The 25419-nt window shown below is 39.0% G+C and overlaps 1 protein-coding gene across 2 annotated transcripts in view; it reads left to right on the plus strand.

The window, feature by feature from the left end:
* Window positions 1–210: 210 nt before the first annotated feature.
* SASH1 (SAM and SH3 domain containing 1) overlaps window positions 211–25419 on the plus strand; it is an 868162-nt gene continuing 842953 nt past the window's right edge. Inside the window, exon 1 of one of the 2 annotated variants that reach the window (XM_084625147.1) lies at window positions 211–947. In XM_084625147.1, coding sequence (XP_084481273.1) covers window positions 459–947 — 489 coding nt within the window. In that variant the 5' untranslated portion in view covers window positions 211–458. The remainder of the gene's footprint in view (window positions 948–25419) is intronic. The other variant, XM_084625149.1, reaches the window with a different exon arrangement.

Raw genomic sequence — 25419 nt, forward strand, 5'->3', positions numbered from 1 at the left:
AGACGCGTCATGCAACAGAAAAAAAGGAAGATGGGAATGAAGGAAAAAAGAAACTAAAATCAGGAGGAGGCGGAGAAAACACAGCGACAACAAATTACTTCCAAAAGAGAGTGGGTGTCTGCCGTGACCCGGGATTTTAAGGGGTGCGTCTTTAAGTATTACCCCTTTTTCCAACCCAAGTCTCTCTTCTCCACTGACACAGGCTCCTCTGCTTGGTTGTAGGAGAGAAGAAGGAATAAGCAAGAGGATTCGTTCAGCAGCGCCTGCGATCTGTGGCTGCTGCTTCTTTGGAGATTTGTTTTGTTCCTGGGGGATGCTGGTTTCCAGACCTTGACTTGTGCATGTTGCTCTTTTAATTTGATCGCAGATTTTGCTCTGGTGGTCGCTTGTTTTGCAAGCGGAAGAAAGGGGAGCCTGGCTTTGGTGTTAAAAGTTGCAATTACTATTTTGCAGCTAACATGTGCACCAACATAGTCTATGAGTGGCTGAAGACCCTGCAGCTTTCCCAGTACGCGGAGTCCTTCGTAGATAATGGCTATGATGACCTGGAGGTTTGCAAGCAAATAGGGGATCCGGACCTGGATGCCATTGGGGTGTCGGTGCCCCACCACAGGCGCCGAATCCTTGAAGCAGTGGTGAGGTTGAAAGAGGAGGACGAGACCGCTGCTGGTCTCTATTTCACCTTGGAGCCTCAGCAGCAGCAGGGCTTGTCCTCCCCTTCCCCAGAGATCTACACTAGCCACCTGGTGGAGCAGTATGAGGCTAAGGCTTGGAGGGAGCCTAGCTCTCGCCATCGTCAGGGGAATCAGGGGACCCTCAGGAGCCAGAAACTTGGGCCCCGCAGCAAGGAGCTGGTGATTTACCCAAAACTGAAACTGAAAATCATGATTAGGGATAAACTTATCCGGGATGGGATCAACCTGAGCAAGCCCCCTTACTCCAACAAGGTAAGCAGGTCCTGTATCTTTCCCTTCTCCCTGCCCCTTGCATCAATAATTCATCTGAGCTTGGGTGCATCGGGGTCAGGAGTCTTAAACTGTTGTAGGAGCTAAACGTATGCCCCGTATTTAGGAGTGGAATTGGAGAGTTAGGTGTAAATATTGGTTGACTGTGTTTGGATCAGGTACCAAATCTGCTTGAGTTACCTTCGTTTGTGGTTGGGATTTCTGGGTACGATAGGAATGGATAAACCTGTTCACTGCCTATATACAGCAACTGAAAGGAGTGTGGCCAAACATTGGTTGGTTCTGGGGGAGGGATGGTAGCTCAGTGGTTTGAGTGTTGGCCTGCTAAACCTTGGGTTGTGAGTTAAGTCCTTGAGGGGACCATTTAGGGATCTGGGGCAAAAATTGGGGATTAGTCCTGCTTTGAGCAGGGGGTTGGACTAGATGACCTTCTGAGATCCCTTCCAACCATGATATTTTATGATCCAAATGCTTAGTTTATGTTGCTGTTGTGGTGGGATGTGTCGAGATCTTGTTTTGGTTTATTTTTTTTATTCTCTGTGATAGAAGTGGCTAGACTAGTTCTCTAGTAAAGTTTGGGTCTTGAGTTCAAAAATAGGCATAATCCAGTTTTATCCTCTATTTTTTTCATTAATATGGGAATTATAGGGATCATCCATATTGGTGAAGATAACTTTTTGGTGTCCATTTCTGTTGGTTAATATTTTATGAAACGCCGTGTAAGGATGCAAGAGAATAATTCCTTCTGTTAACTTTCTTGCTAACTAGAGAGTGGTATGATTATTCATCAACCATTCCAGGTATAATTTAGTCTGTGCACGGGGGACTATATATGAAAGAATAGAAAAGTACAGTTCTTGGGAAAAATCCGTTCCAATTTGGTGAAATCGCATTCTGTGAAAACTGTGGCTGTAACCCACTCAAGTTCCTTGAAAAAGTTAAAATATTAAAGGAAGGTGAGTTGGCAGATATAAATTACTTGGATTGCATAAAGCCTTTGATAGTCTGTACTGAAAATATGATAAGAAAAATAAATACTCATGTAGTTAAGTGAAAAGGTCATTCCATTGTTTTTTTTCACTGAACTAGTTTTTTAATCTAAGTGTTGTACTGTATGTTTACTTCACAGTTAAGAGAAAGGTCAGTGGTGAGTGCCTCAGGGAATGTATTGGGACCAGTGCTAGTAAATATCTTATTTAATGATTTGGGTTCTGATTTTTCAGAAATACTGAGCACTTGCAATTCACGTTTACTTCTGTTAGAGTTGTGGGTGCTCAGTGCCTCTGAAAAGCCTTTATTGGAAAAAACTGGCAGCTAGTTGTTGAAGCTTGCTGAAGAGGCTAAATTGGTTTTGTTAGTGAAAGCTATTAAGGATTGTGAAGAAGCACCCTATCAATGTAACTGCCACTGGGGCATTGGACATGAGAACGCTAAATGAAACTCAACTATGGTAAGTGTAAACTAATGCACAGGATTAAAAATAATCTAAACTTCTCATATACATTGATGGACTCTGAGCTTGTGGAATCCTCTGTGGGGAAAAGGCCTCATAGATGTCAAAGAAAGCTCAATGAAGATGTTTGGCAAGGATGCAGCAGAAGCAGTTAAAAAGCGAACAGGATGTCTAGATGCATTTAAAAAGGAGTAGAAAATGTCATGCTATATCTAACCGTGTAGACCCTCATGTGGAGAACTGTGTCCAGACTGGGTCACCCCTTATGAAAATATAGTTGAAATTGAAAGGCTCCAACTCACCTTGCTTTAATATTTTAACTTTTTTCACGGAACTTGAGCAGGTGATAGCCACAGTTTTCATGGGGATCAGAGATGTGTCACAATTTACAGATGAATGGAGAATGCTAAAACTAGCCTGGAAAGAAGAGTTACTGGAAAGGAAACTTGGTATTCTGAAGTGTAAAAGGATGACTTTATGACCATTAAGTTGCAGACGTGCTAGGACTGAAAGGATCTTAAGCTTCAGGACTTAAATTGATCACTTGCTGGTGTCTGGAAGGAAGGCCTCTCCTTGTTTTTCCCATGTATAGTACAGAACAAGTGGATGGCGCTCTTGTGATGGTGATTTATTTTTTTTTCACCTTCTTCTGAAACATCAGGTATTGGCAGCTCCTTGAGACAGCATACCAAATTTGATGGACCGGTGGTATGATCTAACATGGCAAAGCCTATATGAATTCTTGTATCGTGTGTAAATACATCACCTCCTGAAAACTTATTAACTGTAATTTGGGATGAGTGATTTTTCTCTCATAAATTATGATTTGCCTGACTCTTCTTGTTTTCTAAACTGCCATCAAAGGTGTCTCTCTCTCTCTCTCTCTTTCTTAATCCTTCACTTGAATCTAGAACTTTTAAATAGTGGTCACAGAAAGTGTCACTGGAGCTGCATGCTGTCCATTTCTGCGATTATATTTGATTTGTTTTTTACAAGCAGACAACTTTTTCCTAATGTTCGATCTTCCTATTCATGTGGCCCATTTCTTATCAAATAGATCTTCTACTATATCTGTGTTGTTGGAACATTCAAATACTAAGATACAAACACACAGCATCAAGGAAGTTCAAATCTATGGCTGCTGATTCTTCTTTCACTCTCCTTATTTATGTGTGATGGGGTGCAGCTTAACGACTTGGGACCAAACCCTGCTCATCTTGTGCAAGTAACAGCATTGACTTTAATGGGAATACTTGTATAATTAAGTTGGTAGGGTTTTAGCCTCAAATGCAACACACTGAAGTATAAAGGGGTGGGTGATGAACAGAGTGACAGCCTTAAGTTTAAATTTCCTAGCTTTATGTCAGCTTGTCTCACCAACTTATTTATTCTTGGATGATATTTTTAGAATAGAAGAACCTCTTGGCTTTATAAATCCTCTTCATGAACCAGTTCACAATCATATAATGTTAAAAGAAAGTACAGAGTTGGCATGATTTAAGTGTATGTTGTTCAACATGTTGTTCCAAGTGTCACCCATTACTACAGTCAGTCTTCACTATTCCCTTTGAGCCATTTTAAAAAAATCACGTTGTGGTGATTACTCTGAACAACATCCATTGAATATCAGAAAATAACATGCTGTATCATACCTAGTTTGGAAAATGGACTTATTATGACAGTAGTAATTTTTTTTGGAAGTTTATTACTTTAGAAGAAGAAAACCTGATGTGCCTTTAGCAAAATTTGTGCTATATTTTTTGTAGATGATATATAAAGTCTGCATTTCAGAAGAAATTGCAAGTATCATCTTCTAAGTAATAAAACACAACTTTTCAAGGTTTACTGCTTATTTATTGCATATATTCAACAAAAGGTGTGCCGATCTGAGAGTAAATATGACCTGGTGCGTAGGGCACTGACCACCAAGCAATTTGAGGTCTGTTCACAGCTCTGCTACGTGACATTGTATGAGTCATTTCCTCCTGGTTTACCCAATTGTAAATGGAGGATAAAATATACTTACCTTTCCTAAGTGTTTTTTCATCTGTGGATGAAAAATGCTATATAAGAATATATTTATTTTTGGATTTCTGTTTGTTTCCTGATAATGCCTACTGCTTCCATTAAAAATGTTTTAGGAGGACCTCAAACAACAAACTTTATGCAGGCTGTTTTATAGAATTTTATTTTTAAATGTCTCTGGGAACTGGAAATACTACCACCACCTCTAGTTTGTGTCCTTTAGCTTTTTTAGTGACCTCTGGACTTGGAAGACACAAACTGAATATATATCTTATATGGCAGTGTAGGGATGAGGGACTGTAGAGCCATCACTTGCAATATTTTTGTTTTTGTGTTTCAAGGTGAAGTATGTATCTGCACATCAGTAGACATAAAGAATCTGGATAGTATTTCTTTTGAATCTGAACAAACAAAATTAGCCCCAAATTAAAAGTACTTGACTATGACTACTTGACATAATTTAATATGACTTGCTTTAAGAAGAGTGAATTTTGAATTCAAGCCATCTGTCTAGGGTGATTTCAGACGTGCGGGACTATCACTAACCATATTGTGGATTTACATGGGAGTTAGAGCAAGGAAGCACTTTTTCTAGATAATTCTTTATTTTCAGAGATAAAGTAACTGAGGAAAACTTCACAGAAGTAAAATTTTGGCTCTCGCCAATAAAGCTCTTGAATTTTGAAGGCCTATTTTATTTTCAAGTCCCCTGTATCTGACTGATCACATTCAGAAGTCACAAGTATCAGTGAGATTCTTAAAGAGGTGGTGGATATCTAGTTTACATTTGGGGCCCAATCCTGCAGCTGCTTTATACATGCCTCACTGAGATAAATGGGAGCTTCATGTATGGAGTAGCTGCCGAGTAGGGCAGTTGATTTGTGTGAAAACATGTCACTGGTTAAAAAAAAAAAAAATCTGAGAAATCTTTCTCTTCACATGTGCAGTTTTTAATTATTTTTTTTCTGATTGGTGAGGGAATTACAGGTGATACAAAGCAACTATTGGGAGATAGGTCTAATAGTGAAAAGGAGCCTCAATGAATTAAAGCCCTGGAATCCATTACAGATTCATGAAATGAAGCTTGTTTCTGACTTGACTTGCCTACCTTACAGGGCTCAAAGAACAAGAAGCAGACTCTGAAAGGAATGTGCCTTATGAAAGATGGAAGGAAAAGTACAAAGTAATTTTCTCAGGAACAAGTGAGATGAAGGGGAGATGAATATCTTCTCTGGGGAGGGGGAAGAGTGCGAGCAACAACCAAATCAGATTAAATAAAGAAGATAGGACCTTTGCTTCATTAAACTCTTTTGGTGATGTCAGTGCAAAGCAGACTGTTTCAACACTGTGTGTGAGAAGTAGTGCTAGAGCAGATTTGTTAGTCTATATCTAATCTCCTAAAGTTTGCGAACAATTCTGCTTAATGGCTACTAAAATGTTACTTTGGTATGGGACAAGGTAGTCACAACTTTTGTATATAGACAAATATAAAGACAAGTGGGGACATATAACTGTGGAACATGTCAAGAGCAATTAAGTAGCCTATTTATCTTTTATATAGTCTAAGTGACATCTAATAGTATAGTGAAATTTCATTACTGCTTCTAATTGAAATGAATGTCCTGACCTGTTCTTGAGGAACTTTATTCAATTTTTGTTCCATTGAAAATTGCAAGTACATAAAAAATAAATTCATTAAAACATACATACATTATTAAAAAATAACCCAAGCAATTAAGACGATTTGCTTAGCAGCAATAAACTTGTACTGATGTAGATTTCAATATTTATTACAAAGAGTTCTCATAAAACCATGTACTGTGACATAGGCCTATGTGACCTCATCTTCATTCACAATATTATTCCTGAATGCTGATTATCAGCATGCTTGGAAAGTGTATACTAAAAATAACATAACATTTGAGGTCATAACATTGGGAGTGCATGTAAATGTTCAAAATCAATAAACTAGATTCAAATGAGCATCTATGCAGACATCTACCCACATTTCCCTCAGAATTTAAAGATCTATGCTAATAAGACTCAACTCTTCAATTATACTATCCTGTAGTTAGGATTGTGAGCTAACCACTGTGATATTAGTTTCAATATGTTTAAGTCCTTGGCATTATAGAATATGTTTAGATAGATAATATCTAAGAGGTAAGGTTACTAACTATACACCTTTAAATTAAACACCTGTACTAGGTTCAAAAATGGAAAATTTGGTCAATGCTTTATAAAGAAGCAAATGCAATATTGTGCTTTGCAGAAGTGGGAACATTCACCCATGCTAGACTTAAACATGAATCTTTCTCTAAAGATCTGGTTGCTTTGGAATAGCTGTATCACCTATGAGTAGTGGAACGTTTTGAAATATACCTTAGGGAAAGCTGCCCATTGACAAATGTAGTAGTGCATTCATTTATTGCCATGAAAACATTGTTACTACTTAACAAAGCTGTAGGCAATGTTTGTGAAATGAAAAGAAACCTCTGAACTTCCCTTTGACTTCTTGTTCACTCCAAGTCTGTGTGTGTGTGTGTGAAATATATCCCCTCACATATGCTATTAGATTCAGAACCATAATTCATAAAATTACAGCAAACATACTGGAAAAATGTTGACTTCCCCACCCTACTAAAGCATAAAGGTAATAAGTTACAGTAAATAAGTATGTAGTACTATGCTGTACTTGAATTTAGCCTGTTTCTCAGTACTGATTAGAATAGTGAGGCCTTTAGTACCCTTTGAAAATGTTTAACATATCGTGAATCTTAATGGCTCTGATTATTCTGCTTCGGGGAGGGGACCTGGATAGGGTACATCAGGGTTGGGTGGGGCATAAAAGAGTGGACGTAATAATTCTGCAACATGCTGCCTCCTTTACTTCAATCCTGTGGTAGTTCCAGTCCCTGTAGAACATCCATGGTGCGTTCTATGAAGCAGAAGAGGAAGAGAGAAGACCTATGGGTAGTCTGTACTATATGGCATCATCCCCACTTCCCTGTGTCCTAGGGGTTTACCAAGTTTTTTTTTAAAAAATACTAGTCCTGTCACTGGGAAAGAATGGAGGGCATGGAAGTAGTGTGGAGGCACTGAGGGTGAAATTCTGGCTCTACTGAAGTCAGTGGGAGTTTTGCCATTGATTTCAGTGGAGTCCGGAATTTACCCTTAGACTCCATATGTGTTCAGAGATCTGTGCGAATCCCGGGACATGTACATATTTAGGGGATACAAATCTCCTGCCTGTTCTGTGAGAGGAGGTGTGGTGCAAATCTCTGTATCTGATAAAATAATTCAGAGGAGTAGTCCTCACAACTATCATAGTATTCAAGCCCTAATGAATTCAACAAAAATTCATCCTTTGGGTATCCATCAACGTCGAGTCCTTAGGAGCACTGACGGTCTCAGGGCATAGTAATCATGGTCTCCTTTATTGAGAACTGTTAGACAGCCCCATCTCCATCAGTACATAAGTTCACCAAATTTTGCATACTGGTCATCCAATCTTAGCGAATGCCATTTCCTTTCTTTTGGCAGAAGTATCTCCAGATCTTAGTGCCCGTGCAAGATAGACAAGCTATTTTTATAAAATTTACCTCATTTTGGATTTCCCCATTTAAAGGATCAACCCGTTTCCCACCCTGGAGCCACACTGCTATGAAAATCCTATTGTCATGGATCTGAGGAGCTTAGTACAAAAGAATAGGAAAAATTATCTGTACTTCCCTGAAAATTTCCTTTTTTTGAGTAATAAGGTCCACAGATCCAGCCCATTGTGGAGAAAAATGGATCATCCAGAGTAGATATGGAAATTGCTATTCAAGGGTTTGGGTTTGTTGTTGGTAGCTGGAATTTACTAAGACATTGTTGTGCTTTTTTTTCAAAGTATATTTAACACACAATGTTATTTAGAAGAGTAGATTTGAATTATTTTGGCAGTACAAGTTATCTCATTTAGAGGGAAGTTCAAGAGGCAAGGAATTTCCCTGCTGCCAGTGACTGACAGTTCTGGTCCTGCCAAGCTGCAAACTGGTAAGTACCCATTATAATGGATCTGTGAATTTTATAACTTGAAGAAGGGAAATGTTTGGATAGGCACAGATAAATTTTCCTATTTCTCTTCCCTGTGAGTTTTTTTTCTTCCACATATAGGAGAATTTAGGACATTACTATTATTACTATCATATACCATAGACTGAAAAAAATAAAGAGGAAAGCTTCTATTAAACAATTTGTGATTTAACAATTGTAAAGCTTTAACTTTTAGAATCTCAATTTATACTGTCATTAAATAATTGCCCATGCCCCCCATTGTCTGACACCCACTCTATAATTTCATGCAACTGTGACCATTTAAATTGATAAAAAAGAAAAAAAAATGCTTAAAAATAAACCATCAAAACTATAAAAATAAATTTAGTTCTACTTTTGTAGGAACTGAAGGAAATTAGAGGCTCCGTTCTAATCTGAGGCATATCCACAAGCATCACTGCACTACTTGAAACGTGGAGTGGGAGATTGTTCAGTAGACAGGAATATCATTTACCACACTTCAGAAATGAATACGTAATATCCCTTACATAAGATTTACTTTCTGTTTTGAGAGCCCTGCCATACCTAGGGAGAATGGAGTGAGCTAAGAATAGATTGGTAGCTTTAACTTTTGAAATTTCTTGTGTTGTCAGTTTAAATTAGACCCTTTACTCTGTTTTTAACATTGCTATCTGGGTCAATTTCTTTGTCTAGGTTAATATGACATTTTACACTGATACACTTATCTTGACAAATGTGGTGTACTATATACTCTGCAGGGATCTCCATTTATTAAAATAGTGTGGCAGTATGATGTTTAGCATTGCTATGTTATTTTAAAAACTGCTCTGCAATGGGAAGTGGTGCATGGGCGAGCCATCTCCCAACACTGCCACTCTGTTGGTGTGCAAACTGAACTAACCTGAAATAATGTTGATGGTGAAGGTTTTTAATACAGTATATTAACATGTTACCTGCAGACACTAAAAAGGTTTTGTATTATTAGTCACATAAATTGCAGATTTCTCTCTGGTATCTTGTCTGCGAATCTTCCACTGTTGACGGTTTCCATGGGAATTGGGGGCAGTAGAAACTGTCAGTCATTTGGGTGCTGAGTAGTTAGGATTGTTCCTCTGTTGCTCATTCTGACAATAGTCAGAATTACAGATGATTAAAACACACAACAAACATCAGTCAATCAAATGCAAACCAGTGTAAGTGTTTTCTTCCTTAACCTGTTGGACACTAGACTCTGGCTCTGACAGGCTATCAGTGTTCCGAGAATGGGGGCTTCTCAACTGAGTCCTGCTGCAAGATTTGGAGGGCCAAATTCAAAGGGTTTGAGACCAGAAGTCCATGGGAGCTTTTCCAGTGATTTCAGTGGGAACCAAGGTTTGGCCTGGAGCGTTCCAACCAACTGTAGCTGCTGCAGTGGGGCACAGGGAGAGAAGTGAGATGATGATAACCGCAGCAACAAAAAAACACTGCCAACCAACTCTGAAAGGTCTGAAACCCATAAACAACAACACTTCTTGTTGAACCAAGAAGAAAAGACAATAGCAATGTAGAGTCTTCACCATATTTCATATGTTCACACCAGGGTGGATTTATTTAAATCAAAGCAATTTAAATAATTGATTTTAATTGTTTTGCATTTTTACCTTTTAGTTATTTTCTTAAAGAAAAGTTGATTTTCTTTGGTTGAGAACCATGAAACTTTTTGATTTGCAAGTAAATTTAGCCTTTATACTAAACGTCTTTTTGCTAGCCAGAAAGATGCACTTTATCTATACCAGGGGCATGTACAGGAATTTAAATTTCACTGCTTCTGGATGAGCATGTTCTGTGCTCCTGCCATGGCCCCAGGCTGGAGGAGCTGTCAGCTCCCACCATAGCCCCGGAGCCTGAGGAGCATGCTTTCCCCAATGTGGCCTTGGGGCCCAAGGAGCTGTCAGGAGGAGTTCTGTGCTTCTGCCAATTATTGGGTGAGGGGGCATGCCCTTGCTTGCCGTCCCTTGTGCATCCCCCTGTTCGATACACATTTATTTAAACTATTGTATAGCTTAAATTTTTGCTAGATTAATTTTTTACTTGTGATCTGTATCAAGCACTTATTGGGTAGAAATTCAAATTCAATTAAAATGCACATAAGTAGGATTTTTTTAATTAAATAAAACTACTTTAGATGTACTGGATACATAAGAAAAGTTTATCAAACCATGTTTTGCATTGAAAACAAAATAATTTACTAAACAAAGGACATATTATCTGTAGTTAGTGAACTGAACTGATTATTTGTGGTCACAATGTACTTCAAGATTTAGAACTAGTAGATTTCATCGTCTCACACCTAGTTCTTTATTCTTTGATTGGAAGAGAAAAAAACAAGCTTTCTTGCTTTTTCAGATCTCACTTGGCTTCTTAACTTTGAGCAAACTGTCACTGAAGTGAAACTGGTTAAATAAACTGAAATAAAGAAAATACTGTCTGTACCTGCAGAAGAGGCCACTGCTGCCAAAAGTTGATTTAGCCATTGGACAAACTCTGGTCTCAGGTGCTTATAGGTGACTTCCCCCGACCCAGTTGGGTGGTTTGACTTTCTTTAAAACTTGGCAGCAAACGTATATTACTCAAATATTTTTTTTGTAATTAATTTATTTAATTTAATAGTTGATAACAAGGCCTTAGGATATGTTGTCAACTTCAAATTATACTTTAAATAGATTTTTTAATTGTGCATTTAGTTTAAATAAAAAAATGATTGAAATAAATCTGAATTTTTTTATCCGCCCTGGTTCACACTTTAATAAACACATGAATAAGTTTCTGCAAAGTTTGCATTAGAGAGTTATGATTGCAGTCTCTTAACTAGCAGTTGACAGTGGAAGTGTGCTAATGCTGTCTGAAAATCCAGAAGCAGTGAGACATCTGATAGAATCCGGGACCTGTGAGCCAGTTTAAATTGCACAGTGCTCCAAATGCTTCGCTTTACTGACAAGGATTGTTTTTGTTTTGTTCATTGTTGAGTCACAGGCTGAAGTAGGGATGTCTGATTACCACCGTATGTAGCATTAGGGAGATCATTACTGGAATACAGTGTCCTCTTCTGGTGACAGTGTTTTTAAAAGGATGTTGTTAAGTTGGAAAAAATGTTCAGATAACAGCTACAAGTATAAGTCAAGGTCTGAAAACAAATTTTCATGAAAATTTCTTAGTTTTTTTAATTAGAATTCAAAGAAATTTCACAGAAGTTGCAGAGTTGCAAAAGTTAGGAATTTTTCAACCATCTCCAGTAAAAAATTCTTGCTTTGTACCAAGAAATCTAGTAGCAATGTATCTCCCTCCTGACTCTATGGAGATGCTGCAGGGCATGGTTAAATCTCCCTGTAAAGTTATTTGAGCATAAGCTTTCGTGAGTTACAGCTCACTTCATCGGATGCACGCAGTGGAAAATACAGTGGGGAGATTTTATATACACAGAGAACATGAAACAATGAGTGTTACCATACACACTGTAACGAGAGTGATCAGGTACGCTGAGCTATTACTAGCAGGAGAGAAAAAAAACTTTGTAATAGCTCAGCGTACCTGATCACTCTCGTTACAGTGTGTATGGTAACACTCATTGTTTCATGTTTTCATGCTCAAATAAATTGGTTAGTCTCTAAGGTGCCACAAGTACTCCTTTTCTTTTTGTGAATACAGATTAACATGGCTGCTACTCTGAAACCTGTAAAGTTAACAGTTCCACCAGCAGATCCCATGGTTAGTCCAGCAAAGTTTCTTCCATACTGACCAGAAAATGTCACAACAAAGTGCCATAGGACAGGCAATACTTGTCCTTGGAAATATTTATTAAAGGGGTCCATGTATCTGTTCTAGTAACTTTTCTAAAATAAATTTGAGAGGATTAGGAGAATCGGTGCCCTTAATGTAATGCAGTGGTTGCTCTCTAATCCCAGGCTTCGTGGCTCAAATTCCATCTCTTGCCTCAGGCAGACTTCACAAGCAACTCATTTTAAAACTCTTCCTCTTGGAGGAACCATAGGTTTATTAAAAAGAAAACCCAGAAGTGGCCATGGTTCCTCAAAAACTAGTCAAGAAAGATCTGAAAAGCCTGTTATATTTTTGTATTAACATTTCAAAAAAGGAAAACATTAAAAAAGCTTAGGAAATATGGCTGAAACAATTTATATTGAAGAATCAAGAAAATGAGACAATTCTTTCCATTGTTTGTCCTGTTCAATGGAAATTGTCAGACTCTCCCTAGGAGGATCAGGTGCGGGGCACGGGGGAGGGGAAAGAGGCTGTTTTGAAATGGAGGATTTTTAATTTCTTTATGTACAATGTTAAAAAGAATTATTTATATCTCAGGGATTAAGGTGGAACAGGAAGAAGTTGAAAAGGATACAGTTAAATATTTTCCATCCAGTTCTAACATATAAACCTGCTTCATGCAGCCAGTGACAGGAAATTATAAAAAGCGAATGGGATCTTTCCAGTAAGGAGGGGCCTCTACATAGACCAAAAGGACAGGACAGATGTAGCCTCTCTCTAAAATAGAAGTGCCTCTAGCATTTCCAGTGAAGGGTATGGAGAAATCCTTAAAAGGATTATTTCCCCCCTCTTTGTGATTAAAAAACAAACACAAAAAACAGAGAATTGAAGCAGCATTCCATAGCATAATTTAACTTCTCACAGATATCTTGTGTGCTAGTCTGATCACTCTCTGGGAACAGTTTTCAATACCCCTTCTTGCCCACCCCTCCTAAAAAAGCTAATCCCTCCTGCTTCCCCTCCCCCCAAAAACAAAACAACAACCAACAACTTGTAACTTAATTTGCTGCACAGTTAAAGGAAATGGACTAAATTCACTGCTGACACGAAAGGTTGCAACTTGGAAAAAATCAGTGGAATTTCACCCATTTATACCCGTGATGAATTGGGGTCCAATGATTTATATCTCTCTCTGATGTGTCAGGGGTACTCAATAAATCATGATGGGTTTGGAAGGTTTTCCATTTGAATTTATTTAATTTGTGATAGCATGATAATATGCTGTCTTATTGCCTTTGCAAAAGCTCACGCTGGGTTGAGTGGAAAAAAGATGATCATAATTATGGATTGTCCAGCTCCCTCACTGAAAGTTTTGCCCTTAACATTGCTAGAAGTACTCAAATAGTATAATTATAGTGTATTACTCTGGTGTAACTTGTAATAAAATCAGATTCTTTGTGTCATTTAGTTTTAAACTGTGGAGCTTGTGTATCTCCATGGGAATTTTTCAGGGACCAGAATTTAGCCCTAAGTAACTATAGTGTCTGAACTATGCAAAGTGTCAGAAGTATGAATAAAAGAGAATTTACATTACAAGGTTATTCATACAGTATGTTCCTTTAATTCTTGATCCTATGTAACAGGTAATAGGCCACCACAGTATTCTCTCCCTGTGTGTGAGGGGTGGCGGTTGAGGGGGCTGTTATGTTGGCTTATAGAAGAAGCAACAGACGTTCACTAGAGAACAAATTCATTTGATAGAACTGGCTTTATAGAACTTTAAAGTGACTACAGATGATGCAGTTGTCAATAGTATTGACTAGTGTTTGGAAAACAATGAAAAGAATATAGTGCTATGACCCTTCTTACTGCCTGGATAAGAAAAAAAATCTGTCTTTTAATACATAATGGCTGTGTATTAATGGAGTCTTAAGTTTAATGTAGTATTGAAATACAAGACAAATGTAGTGAAGGAATTTCAAGAGCCTTTTCCCACCAAGTTATAATTTGATCATGGAAGAATTTTTCTCACTAATGTGACACATGCCATAACATTTCTAAAATGTTACAAGGTCGAATTGAAACAACCAAATCTTTTAAATTAGCATTGCTTGCTACAGCAGTCATATACTGTTTGTGACCCAGGCACCCCCTTCCGCCAGCTGGCAGAATGTATAGGGTTTTACTGGGATCCTCTGGTGAGAGATATGCATGTCATATAATTGAATGCTGTCATGTAAGGTCTCTTCTACCGAGAGTCAGTAGCCCACTGGTCCTCGTCATAATTGCAAAATGTATCCGTGGATAATATTTTAGAGTGTTATGTATCTATTCTAAAATTTATGTTCTTAAGGCCTTGAAATTAAGGCAGGTCACCTGGAGGTGACAAACCTTGGAAATATTCCTTTCAGGAGGAGGTCGCAGACACCTATCTTCCTGTCTAGCCGTTTGTGTATTGACTGCCTCATGCTGTGTGCCTTTTTGCATACTGAGCCATAGGCAGAAGAAAAGATGGTTCAAATCTACAAGAAAGGAAATCTACAAGATGAAATGAACAGCAGGGGATGTCCTGTTTATGAATAAAGACAAAGGATGGGAGTGTTTTACCTGGGGGGAGGGAAAGAAACACACAGTACCATTCACCTAGGGAGCAAGCAGACCACATGGCTGTGATCCTCCTTTCATGAGACAGACAACCTGTCTGTAAACCAATGCAAGGATTTTTTGTGAGCATTACTCTACAAGATATTATTGTTAATTAAGTTTAGGCTTTAGAATGTGTTATGATTTTATTTCATATGTGACCATTTGTTCTACTTGCTGCTATTTGAATCTTTATGCTTTGTTAAATAAATAACTATTTGATTTCATTACATACATATCTGAGTGCTGTGTCTGAAGGAGAGCAGTGATCTGAGGTGGATTTAGTAAGATGGGTGTACTGTTTCTTTGGAAGCAGTGAATTTGTGAATATTGCAGGTGCTAAGTGGAACAGGGGCTGGACACTCCAGGGATTGTTTCAGAGGGCTTGAGGGTTGTAGTGTGCCTATTGCTAACTAAGAGAGAGAGAGAAAAGGAGGGGCTTGTAGGGCATAAAGGGGAGGGCTTGTGATGCTGGTGGAGTCAGGGAGCTGACCCCCAGCAGGAACAGACATGCAAAGGGCGGGTGGAAGCCAGGTGTCTCAGTCCTGGGTACTCCTGGGAAATGTCACACTCTCTTCCTTTTCTAAATTTTTAAATTTTCTTTTTTAAGTATGTTTAAAATTTTAAGTATGTTTTCAGTTGTATCTATATCTCCTTTTCATGATTAAATTATAATACATATAAAATAACAAATGTAATTGCTTCATTTTAGTGTTGGATTTTTCCCCCATTAGTTAATTTGTAGTGCTGTCGGTAAATACCATCATACCGGTATTCAGAGACTGAGTTAATGTATTCATAAACAGGCACGGAACAGATAGTAACAGTGCAAGTCTCTCTGCTCCATCCCACCTATACACCAGAAAAGATGATCAAATGCCTACGTGATATATAAGATTTAAATACACAAATAACTAATCTGCAGGCAAACCTCTGTGTGCTTGAGAGGATTGTTCATACCTCTTTGTGGCCATTTAGTCCTTGGCATTTCTGCTTAGACTACCAGAAACAATACTGATAAATGTATGTATGTGGAAAGAGCTGCATGTAGCATGCCCTTTGTGATTGCTGTGATTATACAGAAGTATAGATGATATGTAATAAATGTTATCCATACTGAGACATAACAATTTTGTGAACACAGTGACTAGGTCAGTGAGGGGAAATGATAGGAAATTCTTTAACTCAATATACATTTTGGTGGTCTTGATCTAACTTATATTTGGGGGCTGTGGGAAGAACAAACAGGGAAGAAACATGGTTTCCCCAGATAAGAACACCCCAGCACACACTTGAAAGACAGTGGGCAAAACTGTCAGCTTCAAGGACCTTATCTCCTGTTTCCAAGGAAGGTGCAAGCTTGTTTTGCCATTCAAAAGAATGCTAAACAATTAAAATGCCTCTGAGAAATGGAAGGTCCTCCCTGGTCAGAAGCTGTCTAAGGCAGAGAGAGAGAGAGAGAGAGAGAGAGAGAGACTGTGGAGGGGAATCTAAAGAAATTAATCCTTCCCAGGTCCAGGGAATGGTAAGATTTAGGGAAAAGGTAGGTACGAGCACAGCCTGGTTGAACGTTTTAAAAATATATTTTCTTTGAAATGCTTTTTGTTCTAATAAATGATCCTTTGCTTTAAGGAGGCTGTTTGATTGGTGGTTACCACTGTCATTGCCCCAGAGTGAACAGAACTACAGGGTCAGAGCCTAAGTCAGTCATGCTCAGGCAATCCCTGTTAGTACAAGGGGACTGCAACCAGGGGACTGATCTGAGAGCGAGAGGATCATGTGATTCCACCCAGAGACAGTTGACAGCCTGAGACCTGGGAAGGGGGTGCACTCAATGAGGCCAGAGGAGGTCAGAGGTGCAGTTCACCCAATAACTGCAATAACTTAACAACTGAAAATCAAAAAATTTAAACCTGAAAAAATAATTTTTTTTTTCATTTATTTCCTCTGCTTGTAAGACATTCATTTGCTATCAGTGTAATAAGAATCACACTTTGAAATAGTCCTTTTTGGGATTTTAGCGAGTCTATTCTTTGAGTGGAGTTTGAAGCATTTCTCTTCTAGTACTTTTCAGGTTGTTGGGGTTTTTTTGTTTTTGTTTTTAATTCCACCTGAGACTAAAAATATTAGCGATAGATGGAGCTTGCCTTCCCTCTACCAGTTTAGAGAAATATGTTTGTGTTTTAAGGATTGACTTGCGCTCAACTATAACTGTCTTGGATGATTCAGTTACAACCCAACTGTCAGCTAGCACAACTAAAAAGTTCTTTTGTAGTGTAGACAGGACTTTAAACTGGGACTGTCCAAAATTTTAGCACACTTTGGGGAAACTGGTAAGATCCTTTCTATACAACAACAGAAACTGTGCTTTACTGGTGTCTGAGAATAGCAGTTTTTCCCTTAGCAATTGTTATAGTGTAAGTGTTGTGTCTTGAAATATGCACTCCTTTTGTTTTCAGTAGATTGCAACTGACTTTCAGTTTTGTTTTGTATTTTACAAGAATAGATAACTCAAACGAAAACTTGCACACTTTTACCTGTTGCATTACTGGTTCAACTCTGTTTTATATTGGAAGGAACTGAAAGTCATTGCCATCAGACATACATTTTGTGGAAATGGAAGGAGCAGTGTGTGTCTCCTGGTTCCTAATGTGCCCACATTACAAAACCCAATAGCACAGCTGGCACCTTTGTTGATAACTTCAGCACAGAAGCTAAGGAATGGAAGTAATGGTAATAAACTCATCTATTTGATTTCTTCTAATTAGGTTCGTTCATGTCAAGCTTACGGTGCTTTTTCAGGTCAATGAGAGGAAGTTTACAGTGCAGTTTCTTATTCTGCTCCTGTCTGTAGGTAAAGGTTTTCAGACTCCAGGGCTATTAATTAGTATTAAATTCACCTAATAAAGCAGTGTAGGACAGTGGTTCTCAACCAGGGGTTCGAGGCCCCTTGGGGGGCCCGCGAGCATGTTTCAAGGGGGCCCCAAAGCATGGCTGTCATTTAGACTCACTAGGGCCCAGGGCAGAAAGTTCTGCCATGTAGGACTGCAGCCTAGGGCTCCGAGTCCCACCACCTGGGGCTGAAGCTGAAGCCTCAGCAACTTAGCTTCGTGGTGCCCCCTATGCCATGGGGCCCTGAGCAATTGCCTTCCTTGCTACCCCCCTAACACGGGCCCTGGATTTTATATGCAGAAAACCAGTTGTTGTGGCACAGGTGGGCCGTGGTGTTTTTATAGCATGCGGGGGCAGGGTGTTCAGAAGGAAAAAGTTTGAGAACTCCTGGTGTAGAAAATGCAGCCTCTGACTTATTGGGAAAAATAAATGCAGGTTGCTCCACAGGCCTGACTGAGAGTGATGTAAATTTGGGCGTGTCCAAAATGTGAATATGGAAGCCCTTATTTTGATTTCTGTACATGCATAAATGTCAATATCTAAATAGTGCTTTTATGCCTAGGTTGAAATTTCTATGCATTACTGTTTGTGCTTTTTATTGTTTTATCTGTTATAATAGCTTTGTATTTAAATACATCAACAGCTGTGTGTTTATACTTTAAATATAGACAATAATTTGATTCTGTTTTCACATCGTTAGGGATAATATTATGAGGCTGCCTGTCCGAAGGTTTGCATAACAAAGCAAATAAACTGAAAAAAGTCTAAATTTGCAGAATAAACCCCATTAATTTTCTTGGACCTTTTGTAATATGAAACTGACAAACTTTTAGAGTACCAAACTTAGCTTATTAAAAAATTTGCTGTTCTGTTGTGTACTTTGAAAGATTGTGAGGGGAGAAGGGAATGCCTTCCATGAAGAATGTATTGCCATTGTCTAAACCAGTGGTTCTTAACCTGGGGTGCACGCACCCCTGGGGGTGTGAGATGCCCTTTCTGAGGGTGCGAGACATGCCAGATTTTTTTAGAAGGTAAATCATCGAAAACACAAATTAAGCACAGGCACGTAAGTACAACTACTTTATTTAATCAAACCTATCTATTAATTAACATACATTTTTTAATGATTACTGTAATATACAAACAAAAATATATCTAAGTTTAAAGAACTGACCTACTTCAACCATTTTTGATAGGAGGTGCGAGAACATATTTTGAGAACCAAAGGGGTGCAGGCAGCAGTAAAGGTTAAGAACCACAGGTCTAAACTGTTTAATTTATTGCAGGGATGTCTTATTAATTAAAAAATAACTTTTTCTGAAACTTTTTTTGCTGTTTTAAATAATTATTTGAATTACAAATAGCATGTTTATGGTGAGCAGTACACTGTAAGACCATTGTCACATTTTCACATGTTGTATGTTACCAGGTTTTAGGGATACAGTGTTAGTGGCAGAGAATTTTTAATATCATGGTTTGTTCGTCTGTATTTCTGTAGCAATGTAAAATGTATCTTAACACTGATCTTGTTAACATGTGACTTCTGCATTACACATACATAGTCAGAGTTGATGAAATAAAGAACGCTGTGCAAACCACACATGTGCCTCAGATGATTCCCCTCCATCTGTCATCAGCTAAATTTCCATTTATAAGATGATGTCCATATGCTTAATCATTGATGGACCTGGGTATTTCATTAATTACCATGGTTAGAAAATATGGTAGGCCTTAAACACAGATAGAGTTGTGTTACAGAAATGTGTACTGATGATTGCAACAGGAGAAATTCCTGTTTTCTTTGTTTTTTATCCTTTTTTAATGTATTTCGTAAGCGGATTATAAAATTGATTTTATTTTTAAAAATAATCTATTTCCAAGGCATCTGTCAGAGTATGTGACTGATTTGAAAGGCTTCTCTGTCAAAGTGGGCTGCTCTTGAAACACCTGTTTGATCCAAGAAAGAAGCCAACTATGGCTTCAGAATTAAGTGCTACCTGGTAATCTTGCCTCCCTCTTGTGGTAGGATTTTCAAAACCAGGAGAGAAACTTCTCTAATCTATTTTGTGTATTTGGAACCTGACCCTGTATCACTGAAGTCAATAGAAGTTTTGCCATTAATTTCAGTGGGAACAGATGAGGGAACAGACTGCATAGCACCAGTCAATCTAATGCCACTGTGCCAAATGAAATAATTTAGAATTGCATAGTGCTGTCCAAAGAAGACATCGTTGTGGATGCTACTCTTCCCCCCTCGCCCACCCATTTTAGGAGGCTTTGCTTAGCATTTTAAAAATGTATGAATGCGAGGTATTAGTCCCTGGTTATATAAGTTTGTATCTGGAAGGGGGCTTGAGTCTTCTCACATTTCTTTGAAAAATGAGTTCTCATCAGGGTGCCAAAACAAGGGATGGTTCTGCAGACTGAGGAGCTGTAGCTCCTCTTTCATTACAAGATTAACAAGGTCCCTCCTCTCTCCACTTTTTTTTTTCCTTCAAAAAGATCACTTCACAGAATTGTTGAGCAGCATGCCCTCAAACAACGTGTCATGGCTGCGGCTGCTTTCGTATTTTTGCTTGTGAGGTAAGGGAGACAGAGTGAAAACATTTACATGTGAGAAATCTTTAAGGGAATATACATACAATGTTTGACAGAGAGACTCAAAAGACTGTATGTAAAAAGAATGGCAGCTGTACCCTGGTTATTTACTGTCACTGGGAAATTTTTCCTCATGCCAAGTCTAAAATATCATAAAGCATAGCAGAAATCTCATGTCCTAGCACCTACTTTCTAATTTTCAGGCCTCTGTTTAGGATGCTGTTATTCATACAGAATATAGTATGTACTCTGGTCAGCCAGTTGTTCCCAGGTGAAGACCTTTTAAATCAGACAGACAAGCAAGCGAGGATGAGACCCTTCAACCTGTCTTTTGAAAATAAATACCACAGCATCACTATACCAAAAATAGCTGATGATGCAAAAAGCTCTACAGATGATTTTGACAGTCATGGACTATTCAAAGAACAGTCACTGGCAGGTTCACTTAATTGTCCTCTTATGAATAATGAAATGTCTCATGATTTAAAAAATAAATTGTAATCAGATTTTTTTTAATTTTATTTGAATTTTTAATATTTATTTTTTTCTAATATGTACAACTTTTAAAAACTAAACACACAATCTTTTTCTGTTTGCACCAATTTATTTCCCATGTACAAGCCAGTATTTGGGGACTGGAAGGGGAGGTGCAGGAAGGAGGGGTTGGTTTTGTTTTCCATTATAAGCTGCAGAATGGTGCTGTCACACTAATTTAATGTTTCTGTAATAGGGTGTCAGGATTTTCCTGTTGCCCCATCCTGTTAAGAGGTGTTGGAACCCTACAGGTTAATTATTGCTATCTCACTGGGGCAGGCATGAGTCATTGGCCCTCCCCCTAAATTGCCCTCTGGTAGAGGGAGCTAGAGCCTGAGGGATGCAATAGTAGGAGAAGCCAAGCTTGAAGAAAAGGCATAGGCTAAGATAAAGGAACTACAAGAGCAGCCAGGCTTGAGGAGAAGGTTTAGCCTTGGAGTTGACACTGTATTATTTTGGAATTATGTACTTCCAGGAGAGGTGACTTTTTGACTCAAGTGTGATGGTAGATTTTGTTTGGAGATGGGTGGTAGTTCTGGCCCATTGACTTGTCCTTTCAATGCCAAATGGGAAATTTGTCAGACATTAGAGCTAAAACATTCACACTCTTTATTAGTAGTGTGATGACAGGACTTAAATGGCCTCTTGCCAAAGAATCCTTTTTCTCTCCAGCGTTTCTGGTTTATTGCAAGAACGACAGATGTAATTGTAACTTTGAGACCCTATGAGCGTAATTCTTATTTACACTAATGCCACTTTACATCACTCTAGAAGTGTAAAAGCACCTTAGTGGAGGTGCAAGTAACATTTACATTTACTTTAAGGCCCTTTTTTGCTTCCAGAGCAGTGTAAAGTAGCATTAACGTAAATGAGAATCGGGCACCTAGTTTCCCAGGTATTGTCAGTGATTTTTGAATGCTGGAAAAATTTGAACAGACTTGTTTCCTTATATTAGCTTAGCATTTAAATCCTAGAGCTGGTTGTTGTTGGCAGTTAGTACCCGAAGGAGATGTCTGAGGGGAGGGAAGACTTCTACAGTTTTATGGAGCCTCCCTGTCCCTGGTCTGGTACTATATGAAATCATATTGTGTACCCTGGCATTGGCAGTGCAAATTTCTCACACTTGCCCCTCAGTATGCCTAAACTATGACCAAGAGGGTATCACCTCCAGGCATTTGAGAGCATGTTTCTATGACACTAAATTATTGGCCTCTCTGCTGAGACAGTCAAAAAACGTGTCAACTGTTTCAGTAGCTTTTTGTGACAGGGACACTTGTCCAAGGAGTGTGACCACCAAGTTGTTTCACATAGGCCACCAAACAGCTCTGAGAAGGGAACAATTTTCAGTCACTTTCACCACAAATCTGAGCTGGATTTTGAAGGGCTCACTTGATAGGTTGGGCTCTTACTTATTATAATGATTCATGCAATGAATTGTGCAAGAGGAAGGGGTAGATTCCTTCCAACGTTTTCATTCTGACAACTTTAAGTTATTGTGAAACTCTGTTGTCAGTTTTGTGCCTCTGATGATCTGATCTTAATGGTGCTTGTAAAGTGCTGATCTTTACTGTTATGATAAAAACACCAATGCCAAGTGAGAGTACTGTGCACAGTGGGCCACTTCCTCAGAGACAGTTTGACTGCTCTGTGACCACCAGTATAATATGGCCATAAACCTAGTTTCATCTGTCCAGGTAGGTTTACCCCTGTGTAAGGCTGATCCTGCACAGATGTAGAGCAGACATAGTAGCTTGTGTCCCACACACCCTTCGTGTTGCTAATTTAGTGAAAAAAGAGCAGGGGAAGGGAAAAGAGGATCATGCTATGCTGCACTTTCAGCACCCTGAACTTGTTAAAAGCTAGCGTAAGATAGCACTGGAAAATGGCATGCACAGAACAGCACCAAAAGGAGGGCAATGTAAAGGAGGCTTTAAGCAACTCACACGCACTCACACGCACTGATTTGTATAAGCATTCTGACCATTCCCAAGGATCTGGCCTAACATGTATTGAATATAGTAGATTGTACCATGTCCGTTCTAGCATTGCTGGCACAGTTAGAGCTGAAGAAAACAGAAATTCTCCTGGGTCACAGACAAATCACAATTAAGTCTCTTAACTTTCAGACATACCCTCATTTGATACAAGTCAGACACAAACGTGTAAACCTTTGAAAAAGTTTTCCCCTACTAGGCATGTCATGTAAAAAGAAATGTGTCTGTGTTGCATCTCCCTTCGGATATATTGACCTAATTCAGGGTCATTGGGAATATCACGTATTTTAATCATAGCCTTGTGGTTTTTTCTGTTCATGTATAAATTCTGTGTTTTTGTTCTCCTCGCTCACTGGATGTGTAACTTGATGGGATAACTGCTTCCAGGCAATTGAAATACTTTACTAAATAATAATAGTTTGCACTTTTATGGCCTTCTTTTTGCCAGGATTGCAAGGTGTTTTATAAACATTAATGCCTGGTTCACACTAGAAAATTAGGTTGGTTGAACTATGTCAGTCAGGGGTATGAAAAATCCACCTCCCCGTGAACTGTAGTTAAGCTCACCGAAGTCCCTGTGTAGACAGCATTAGGTTGACTTGGCTGATGCCTCTTGGGGAGGCGGATTACCTATGCTGATGGGAGAATTCCTCCCATTGGCATAGGTGGTGTCTACACTGAAGCAGCTATAGCGGCGCAATTGTGCTGCCGTAGTGTTGTGCTGCCGTAGTTTAAGTGTAGACAAGCCCTAAGTCTCACTAGTGGCAGGGAAGTATTTTGAGATGGGTAAACTGATGTAAAAAGAAGTTGAGTGATTTGTCCCAGGATATGCAGCAAGATAGAGCCAAAGCCAAGAGTGGATCTTAGGATTCATCATGTCTCTGAGTTGCCTGCTCTGACCTCTGGTGCACGAATGGTATTTGATCTGAACATACAGGTGAATGAATGCCAGACAGAAGTATGGATTTAAGCAGCAGCCTGCAACTTTACCAATTTAAGTTTGGGGGTGGGGGGAAGCTATATACCTCCTATCACTCTTGTGTAAAGGTATTTAACTGAGCCCTGAGGTAATTGGGCTCCTGCCACATAACTAATAACTCAAGGTAGACCCTCCTTTCCCTACCGCTAGGACTCTGCTCTCTTCTGAATCATCCTGCTGTCCCCCATGAGAGGGGTAGTGGGTACCAAGGGAGGGACCTCAGTCCACAAAGACTTTTTTCTCTCCTTCTCCTATAGGCACAAGATCCACCTTGGTGTCCTGTACCTCTGGAAGCTGGCTTTTTTTAGCCTTTATTCACACTGGACGTTGGCTGCAAGTTGTGACAACCTAAACAGTCTCATCTTTCCTAATATTAAACTTTCTAATTCTATTCCTTTCAATCCAGCTCTGCCTCTATGACACTGTGAGGAAGGCAAGAACACCCACTACATCATGGTCAATTTGGCCCAACAGGAAAAATTCTTTTCTGATCCCAAAAGAGGTGATCAGTCAGACCTGCACACTTTTTTTTTAAACACTATTCAGTGGTGTTCAAGTCCAGTGTGTTTCTAATCTTTCACAAGGTTTGAGGTGAGAATAATAATGAACAATATCGGCCCTAAAAGTAACGTGGGAAAGTTTGTAAGCCAGTGAAAATGGAGGCTGTGACTGCGATCGCTGGAGGGGCTGTACTGAGATTGCTCCATCGGGGCAAATAGCAAAGAATAGGGCAGACGATCCTCAAAATTTGTGGTCTAATAATTAGATATACCAAGCTAGTAACAAAACCACTTCTGTAATACCTTACAGGTTACCAAGAAGCTAAAATACAGTTCCCTTCAAGCAAGCCAGCCTTTGGCTCCCACTCAGACAGCCAAGTCTATATAGTGAGGGTTATTTAGAACCTTATTCACCATATATAAGTTCTATCAATCCCAAGACATTGTACACTTTACCCACCAGGTCAGTTAATATTTCAGATCCTACCCAAATACACACTTGCCACCAATTCTTATTAACTAAATCTAAAATTTATTTTAAAAGAAAAGAAAATGTCACTGTGGTTAAAAGATCATTAGACATACAGATATGAATAGAGTTCTCAAGTCAGCTTCATAGTAGAGATGGCGAGGATGCTAAATCCTTCCCGAATCAGTCGAATAGATCAGGTGAGAAAACCTGGATTTGTGCTGGAAATGGCCCACCTGATGATCACTTTAGATAAGCTATTACCAGCAGGACAGTGGGGTGGGAGGAGGTATTGTTTCATATTCTCTGTGTATATATAAAGTCTGCTGCAGTTTCCACGGTATGCATCCGATGAAGTGAGCTGTAGCTCACGAAAGCTTATGCTCAAATAAATTGGTTAGTCTCTAAGGTGCCACAAGTACTCCTTTTCTTTTTTCGAATAGATCATAATCCAGTAGGCAGTCCATGTGTAGAGTTTGTTCAATTCTTCCATGAGAATTTGCAGGGATAATCCAGGATACACTTGGAGCCTCAGTCTTGCGACTTGAACTT

The sequence above is a fragment of the Lepidochelys olivacea genome (assembly GCF_965140295.1).
Source record: "Lepidochelys olivacea isolate rLepOli2 genome assembly, chromosome: 3".
NCBI classification, from domain to species: domain Eukaryota; kingdom Metazoa; phylum Chordata; order Testudines; family Cheloniidae; genus Lepidochelys; species Lepidochelys olivacea.